This window comes from Tetrao urogallus (assembly GCF_951394365.1).
Source record: "Tetrao urogallus genome assembly, chromosome: 2".
NCBI classification, from domain to species: Eukaryota; Metazoa; Chordata; class Aves; order Galliformes; family Phasianidae; genus Tetrao; species Tetrao urogallus.
Window position 1 is genome coordinate 6,209,685 of NC_136814.1, and position 9,007 is coordinate 6,218,691.

General features: G+C 40.9%; 1 protein-coding gene across 1 annotated transcript; it reads left to right on the forward strand.

Moving 5' to 3' along the window:
* On the forward strand, positions 1–4,466 carry CNRIP1 (cannabinoid receptor interacting protein 1; the record flags this gene model as incomplete). Its single annotated transcript, XM_079550530.1, has 3 exons — positions 1–179; positions 911–1,055; positions 4,302–4,466. 3 exons carry the CDS (start codon positions 1–3, stop codon positions 4,464–4,466), a joined length of 489 nt encoding a protein of 162 aa, XP_079406656.1.
* Between the last annotated feature and the right edge of the window lie 4,541 nt (positions 4,467–9,007).

Consider the following 9,007-nt stretch of genomic DNA (forward strand, 5'->3'; position numbering starts at 1 on the left):
ATGGTTGACATCCCCAGCCTCGTGAAAATCAGCGTCGCTCTCAAAATCCAGCCCAACGACGGGGCGGTGTACTTCAAGGTGGACGGGCAGCGCTTCGGCCAGAACCGCACCATCAAGCTGCTCACCGGGGCCAAGTACAAGATTGAGGTGGCCCTCCGGCCCGGCACCGTGCAGGCCACGTAAGTGCATCCTCTCCATCGCGGCCCCCGCAGCCCTCCCTTTCCCGCTGCTTTTATTTTTAGAGGTTTAATATTTTTTCCTGGCAGGCTGACAGAGCAAGGTTTCCGTCATTTCTCCCTCCCCGCCCTTTTGCTTTGCCATTTCCAGATCTCTGGCCAGCTGTTCCTGCTGCTTTGCCCAGCCAGCATGAGAAACTGGCTTGGGAGAGAGGCTGCCTTTAGGAGCTGCTTCTTTCTCTCTCCATCCCCACCTCCCCGAGACTCTTCAAGGTCCAGCTCCTTTTCTCCCTAGAGAAGATCCCCTCCAGCCCTGCAAGCTGGAGATGCTCTCCAGTCTAAGCCTCACTGCACCATGGCAAAGCAGAGACTGGAAGTAGGGAGGATGCAGACGGGAAAATGGCTCTGGCTGTAGGACAGCTCTGGAGAAGGGATTCAGCTAACCACTCCCTAGCTGCTGAGGATCATATCTCTGCCACCTACCCCCCCCTTCCTCCCTCCACCATCACCCTCCTTCCTTTCCTTTTTACACCTTCCCTGGGCGACTGCTGAGCCCTGAGATTCCTGACATTTTTCAGGAGCCCCAGTGAGTCAGCAGCACCTGGAGGCCTGCTAAAATCCCTGAAGCATCCCCAGCACGGAGGCTGCCAGTATTCAAGCCTACCTGCTGGCTCCAAGCTGCTAGGAAGGGGGCCTGCAGGGCTGCTGGAAGGACACATCCCATCTCTTTGCAGGACGATGGGCATCGGGGGTGTCAATGTCCCACTGGAGGAGAAATCAAGGGATGCACAAGTGGTCTCTTACACAGGGATCTACGACACAGAAGGGGTGCCCCACACCAAGAGTGGGGAGAGACAGCCCATCCAGGTCAACATGCAGGTAGGTGGTCCTCTTAGCAGGAGGAGCCCAGCATGGAAAGGCACAGAGGGCAGCAGAGAGTTGACATCTATGAAGGAAAGCATGTAGGTAAAATGTTCTAGGGCAAAGCCTGCTCACAGCTGCTGCTTTCCTCTTTGCTTTACATCAGTGAGACTGCTAGTTATTGCATAGGGGGAAAACACAAACATGGCTTCCCTTCCCTAGGGGAAGCCATAAGAGTAGCAGGGGCCAGGAAGTACTATGGGGATTTTGTAGGGATCTGCATAGCTCTCTGGGGTGCTGCAGGAAATGGGAGCTGCACCTCCCACCTCTCCTACAAGGGCATTTGCAAACCAGGAACTCCTATCAAGATTCCAGGATAGGAATGATGCTCCCATCCTTTGGAATACAGAGAACCCTCTTTTGCCTGCCAGCACTGCCAGAGCTTTTAGGAGCAGAACATGCTAGAGGCTGAAAGCATGTATGAGAGCACACGTGGGAGATTTCGCTTTGGCTGTCATTCAGTTACAGTTGTGAGGAATATATGTGCTGTTTATTCTGTAGCTCCTGTAACAAAAAGTGGAAGTGGAGCAATAAGCCACTGTCAGCTAAAGCTCTCCTAAAGGTTTATTCCAATCCGTACAAGTTCAGGACCTTGCCAAGTCTTCCAAGCCTGTCAGATTTCGGCTTTTTCTCACATTTGCTCAGTCCACTCAGGATTTCATCTTATCTGAGTATCTTTACTGTTTGATTGTTTTCTTCTTCTGGAATCACCATTTAGTATGGCAATCTCTTTCTAAGTAAGAATTGTACCATCTCAATTTGAATTTTCTGATAATTACAACATGAGCAACTTATAATAGTTACCACAAATTGAGTAATTTTAAGTAATGCAAGGAGGGTCTGGTTTTCAGACACAAGTTCTTAGCTGTTTTTTGTAGATCAGAATGAGCAGCTACAATATTTGTCTAAACAGTAGCTTTACAAACCAAATCCTGATGTACTAACAATGAAGTTATTAGGATTTGCAAGCGCTAAGCAAGTTTTTAGCCTCTCTTAGTATTTGATTTTGACAGATTGATTCTTCAGTACAGACTTAGATGTCCACAATTGATACTTTGAAGTCTTAAATCCTGGTTGAATTGCCAATATATACATGCTTATTTATTTATCTGCTTAGCTAGACAGACCTATGACAGATTTAGGGAACAAGCTACAGGCATCCCATTTGAAGAACTGCTAATGCCTACTTCCTGAATCTTCAAAATTATGGTTACTGTGTACAGCTTTACATTTTCCTGTTTCCTTGAGCTAGGAGGAACTGCTGCCTCCACTTCTTTTTCTGTAACAGGCAGAATACTATGTATGTATCCTGGGCAGAAAAGGACTCTAAGGCTTAAAGCCTGAACTTGCACTAGAAATAGATTGAGAGGTCAGTCCTGACATCAAAACCATTTTGATAATGCCTAAAAGACAAAGTATTCATGAAAATGATGCATTTATTTCTTGTCTGCTCTGAAGATACGTTTCTGTTACCTGACTGCTTAGTTATGCTCATGACCTGGAAAACTCTAAACTGTCCAGCAAATGGTGTAAACTAAGTTAGAAACTTTTCTTTGGGTCTCATTTTATTCTTGCTCAGGCCACATTAAGACTGAATTAAGGAAGTCAGATCTGTATTCTCCTAACAAACACCACATAAATTCAGAGGGAGTGATTCAATAACTTGTGCCTACAGTACTAAATCTAACCTTCAAAAGAGTAGAGCCATCCATCTTCCCTGGGGAAGGCCGTGTGCTGGCCCTGCAGAAGAGCCAAAGTGTGGCAGGAGCCACAGGAACTCTGAGGATGCAGATACTCCTCATGATGCCACAGAGTTGATGCATGTGCAACTACTGGGCTGAGCAGAACATGGTAGTAGAAAAGCTCTGCAATTAATTCTTTCCTTCTTGTGGAAACCCACAAACGTCAGACAAACCATCCAGAGTAATTAGCAAACTGGGTCACTAGAGGAAGACAACTTTTTTTTCTTCCCTTATCTCTTTCTGAAATTCAGTTTTTTTTTTTCTCTATACATCAATGAAGTACAACACTGCTCTTGTATTTTATTGCCTTCCACAAATAGTATTAGAAACACCCTTTTCTTCTGGACCAATCTCTTTTCTTCCTCAGTCTCTAGACAACTGCAGTTGACGCTCTTCTTTACTAAAGATTTCTCTATGCAGATTGTGCACAACAGTATTCAATGTGCTTAACCTTTACTATCTTGCCTTATAAGTGGTATCAGGATTACCATTAGAGGGTTTGAGTGGAGGATCATTAATACAGGTTTTGATTGCTGAGAGAGATAAAACAGCTTGCACCTTTGATTCTTTCTTTATCAATTGAAGTGGCAGAAACATTTCAGCTACATCTTTAAGATAACACAACTGGAGCCAAATAAAAATATTCCACTGACAGCACAGAGTAACTCCTGCTGCTGTCAGACTGAATTTAAGAAAACAAAGTAGGCTGGGGAGGGATTCCAAACAATGTCCATTCTGAGAAAACTAAGTTGTGTGTGGTTGTGCTTAGTAAGAGTCACTGTATAAAGGAGCTTTCATGCACTCTTTGCAAGTGTGATTATTCTAGGTAGATGATGAAAGGTCATCTTCCAGGCACATGATGGGAATGGAAAAGAGTCAAGTGAAGAAGCTGTCAGAGTGAGTGATGGAAATGCTTACAAGGAAAAAATGTCTCAATCATGACGCTACTCTAAAAAAACACAGGGACATTAAATATTTGAGACTGATCAAAACAAGGCATCTTCCCAATTCAGACTGCAGCCTCCAGATAAGGTATAGAGTTCAAGTGATAGCCAACATCACTACAGATCTCTGCTATATGATGCACACCAAGCCAATTGGAGCTCAGCACGCCACCACTGCTCTGCTGTCCTGAGAGGGATTATAGCTTTGATTCTTCACGTTAATAACACCTACCCATATGGGAAGCTTAACATTTTTACTCCCTTGCCTTTACCAGACATAAATAAATGCAAGAGGGCAGTAAATGGAGAATCTGATCCCTCATGTTTTATGCATGTTTAAGAATAAAAGGCTTTATAGCAGCTAGAGTAGGTTTTACAGATCTTTGATTTGTTGACTGGAGTAACAATAACCCATGCATTAGCTATTTTCTGTTCCAATTTCATAAGTTTCTCATAAAAAAAAAAAAAAACAACAAAAAAGTAAGCTTACTAACACCGATACTCCCTTTTCCTCACAGTTTAATGACATTGGTGTTTTTGAAACAGTCTGGCAAGTCAAATTCTACAACTACCACAAACGGGATCACTGCCAATGGGGAAACAGCTTTGGCAGTATTGAGTATGAATGCAAACCAAACGAAACGCGGAGTCTTATGTGGATCAATAAAGAGACCTTCCACTGAACAGAAGTGAAACCAATACTGCTGGACAATCTCCTTCCTGAAAAATGTACCTTTTTAAACCAGCAAGAAGCCTTACCAAAGGCATACTGCAACGTCGTTCTGTTCCGTAAGGTTCCAATAACTCAGCCGTATGTACAGGTGGTGCCACTAAAGTCTTTGCCTATTACTGTATTTCAAGTTTACTACAGCATCTGCAAGTCTTTATCTATACCCCGGGAATACTGTAGGCTTTGAGAATATTTGGTTCCTGGGTAGAAAGTCACACCATCATAATATTATCGTAACTATTTGGATGATGCCCACTAAACAGTTCCATTAGACGTAAAAACCTTTGTGAAGTGTTTTGCTTTATTGCTTCAAATTTGGATGCAACATGACATTGGTGATTTCTATGTCTGTATTTGTTTGCTCCTTTATCAGTGTGCTCCTTCAATAATTGTCTCGACATCATCCCAGTGGACAGAAAAAAGTGTAATTATGGATGTCTGTAGGTTTAGACAAATGGCAGCTATTGCACTGTTGATATTGTGCTTTTGTATCAAGGGGTTTGGAAATTCACTCTTTTTGTTGAGTGCCGTAAGATGCCCTGTGATAAACATCCTGTTTTGTGAGATGTGATAAATTAGCACTCTTTGATGTTAAGTTTCCCAGTCCCTGAAATAGCTTTAGGAAATGTATAAAACATGCTAACCTGAATGAGAGAAAAGCAATAAATCAGTTGTGGTATTAAAGACATCTAACAGCCTGGCTAGCATCTATGTTAAGATCATATAGTCTTATTGAGAGATATAGCAGCCATCCTCAATTTAATTCTTAGAACAAGAGTTTTCATAATAATCTCCAATTTTGTTTCTATGAAATATTGCTGAAAATCAATGACATCCCACAAATCAGCTTTGCTAAGCCTGACCACTCCATTATACCAAAATCTATAGGATTCCCATCAAACAAAAACTCAGCATTGTGACAAAACTACAGCTCTGTGTGCATGTTTATACATGCACCGTGCTCTTTGCAATGAAAAAAAGGTCAGTATATGATCAGATACAACTAAAGGTGCTACCTAAACACTAGGTCAGTGTTTAACACATACAGATAACAACAACAATAGAAAGAAAAAAAAAAAAACAAGACAAAGAGACACCTTTTCTTTCAGTAAATAAAGCAGGGAAACAACTATACTGCCCCATTTCCTGCTTGGGCTAAAGTAAGCTGTCAGTTCTTGTATAGCTGTTACTTCCTTTGTGAATAATTTGTAAATTGCGTATGTAAATGGTAACCATGACTTTTGATCTTTGTAATAAAGGACTTCAACAGTTTCTGTTGTGTGATCATCTAAATGAGTAGAAAATAGAAGTGGTCATTTTAAGAAGTCAGCAGAGCGAACAAAGTCAGTGCTTTCTGAAAATACAGTCCAAAGCACTCCACGTGGAAATCCCAAAGCTGCTCTTTCTAGGAAATACAGATCTAACATGCTAGTATAAAGGTGAGGAATGTGATAATGCACAGTAGAGATTACTAAAAAAATTCAACAGCATTTTGTTGTATTAACTCTGGGGCAAGTTGAGATTCAGGATAAAAATGAAATAGAAATATTTTCTTCCACTGAATTCTTAATCAAATTTCCATAGAGAAAAAAGGCTGATCATTGTACTGATGTAATACAGTACTGGAGCAGTGAGCTAGTCAGCTTCATTTCTTCTCCAGGGCAGGATCACAAAGGCAAATTTCATTGCTGTACATTTCACTGCTATGATCTTTCTTGGACTTTTTCCAAACTAAGTGAAGAATTCTTGAAAATGAAAAGAAAAAAAATAATGAATTGAACATCAAATTCAAATGAAAGCTGTATTTTGGATGGAAGTGGTTTTGCCAGCTCCTGAGCAGAAATTTCCAGGTAATAGAGGTTTTAATAATACCAAATTTCCAGCTGTTGATCAGTTCCACTTCTGCACTAAACATTATGCAAATATTGTACTTTGTTACACATATACTTTGTATATATGAAAGAAGCACACCAGCATGAAATACATGTTTGATATGTAATTTAACAGATTTTTTTTGTTGTTCTGGTAAATGCAAAAGGTGTAGACAGATCTCCACGTGGAGTTCAGCTTCTCTGAAATCCCTGGCCCACAACCTCTGAGCCCCCCAACATTTGAGAAATGTTACAGTGAATAGGTGCAGCCTCCCCTGACATGGGAGGGCTGTTACATGGTAAGCACAGGCTCATCTTTCCCAGTTAAATGCTCATGTGTACATTAATGGTGAACAGGGCAGCTCTTTTCTCATGTCCTAGCAAGAACTGTAGCAAGTCAGCTGAAATTCGGATCAGAAGGAGGTCAAAAGAGAGCCTGCAGGAGGAGCTGCTTTTAAAGGAGAGAGAGGATGTGCTGACCAACTGTACCTTGCAGACTCCACATCCTAAAGCTAAATTTCACTGACCAGAGCTGAGTCCTCCTTTTACAGATAGTGGCAGTGATAAAAAAGGATAAAGGCTGTTTACCTGCTTATTTTTGGGAAGGTGTAAGTAGTATTAAGCAGCTGTTACTTTCTCTTCCTCTAGATGACATTTAAATATGGAGGAATATGGCTTTATAGCCTCTCCCCATTCCTATCTTTATATATATATATTATATATATATATATATATATATATATATTCATACAGAAGTGATTTGAATGTTGCACATGCAGGACAGCTCTGGCAAATATTCATAGAGCTTATGAGGAATCAAATAAAGCAGCTGTTGCTCTGACAGTTTGATGCATTATTCCATCAGCAACATTCAAGCCCCAGACAAGTTTGTTCTTTACACACCTTTTTCTAATTAGTATTTCCATTCTTCAAGAGAAACTCCAAAACTCAGAACAGGACACAATATACTAAGCTTAAATATATTTTTATATTTCTCCAACACGTTGTCATAAAGTGCTGATAATGTGCCAATCCAGCTGGAACCACAAAGCACTGCCTTGAAGATTTTATGCATTAAAGCCTTAAAATTTTTTCTCTTCTGTCCCTTGTGTTTCCATGAACGTTTCCAGCTTTCATTTTCATAAGGAAGATTGAAATGAATATATTGAACCAGCAAGAGAGTTACTTTTTAATCTATATTTAGGTAGCAGTTCACACTTTTAGACTTCTGAGTAAAAGAATCCAAGAGCAAATTATCAGTTGTGATTTATTATAACAATAGTTGCAATCTGACATAGAGAATCTGCCTAATGTTTTGTGTTTAGCACAATTAATGTGGGCTTTGGATATTTCCTACCATCTTACTGTATCTGAAGAAAACCAATACTGACATGCTAACACACATTTGTGAGGTTTCACTGGCTTCAGTTTCAGGAAACTCATTTGTTCCATTCTTCCTATAGGAGACATATGGAACCTCTGTACAATGGAGCTATGAGTTTTGTAGCACAAGGTGTTTACATGTCAGAGCTTGGTTTCCACTTCTTTAAGAGCACTTGCCTGATGTGCTATGTAAAGTTTTGAACCACGTACTAATTTTGAAGAGTACTATTTTTCTAGAACCTCTATGCATATCTCTGATTAACTAGGGAAACGCACTGCATTAAATCCTAACCTTTCCCTGAGATTTGAAACGTGTTCTGCAGCTCTCAAAACTCAAAACATTGCCTTAATAGCTGTGCCAGCTCTGAAGCACAACACAGCAGCAGGAGTCTCACAGCATTCATATTTTCCCCTACTCCTACAGAGCTCACAAGGGATGACTGGAAAGTCCTCTTGGAGCAGCTAAGCCCAGTCTTTGGCTAGGAAGATGGATGCTCCTGCTCACAGGCCTTCCCTGCTGCATGCTTGGCAGATTTTGCCAGCATTCCTTGGACTGTTTCCTTTTCCCTCTCTTCCTGGGGCCAACATTCAAAGCTTCAAACCCCTGTGAGATCTGGCTTTTGGCCTTAGGAAGACAAAGCTGCATAAGCCCAGTAAGAGCCAAGCCAATCCTCTCCACATTTTTTCATTTGCTCTGTTTCTATCTCAAATTATTTTTAACTATTATTTCTCTTATTAACTGACAGATAATTTCTGTACGCTCAGGAAAAATAATCCCATGAGTGACCTTCTCTGCCTCTTCACACAGAAGGAATTCACAGGGACTAATCAGAATGTATTCCAGCTGTAGCATGTGAAGAAAATGACCAGCTACCAGAAAAATGAAGTGAAGACAGGCTACAGAAAGCACTGCTGACGTGCAGTGGTAGAAGTCCTGCAGTGATGTGGCTTAAAAGCAATAACATCTTTTCCATCAATATTGGTGCCAAAAAAATCTTAAATGCTGAAAAAAACAAACCATAACAACACATCTGTATTTTGACAAATAAACCTCAGTTCTGACATACGCAAAGGCTTTGATATTACCAGTAAGGACTTAGTTCTCCACCCCACCAGAGGACAGGCATTACTACTGTATCCCACACACAAAGGAAGAGCCTTGTGCCCACATTCAGTAAATTCTGCAGATTTTGAACAATCCTGAGAGAAGTAATAAACTATCAGATGATGATAAGAAAGA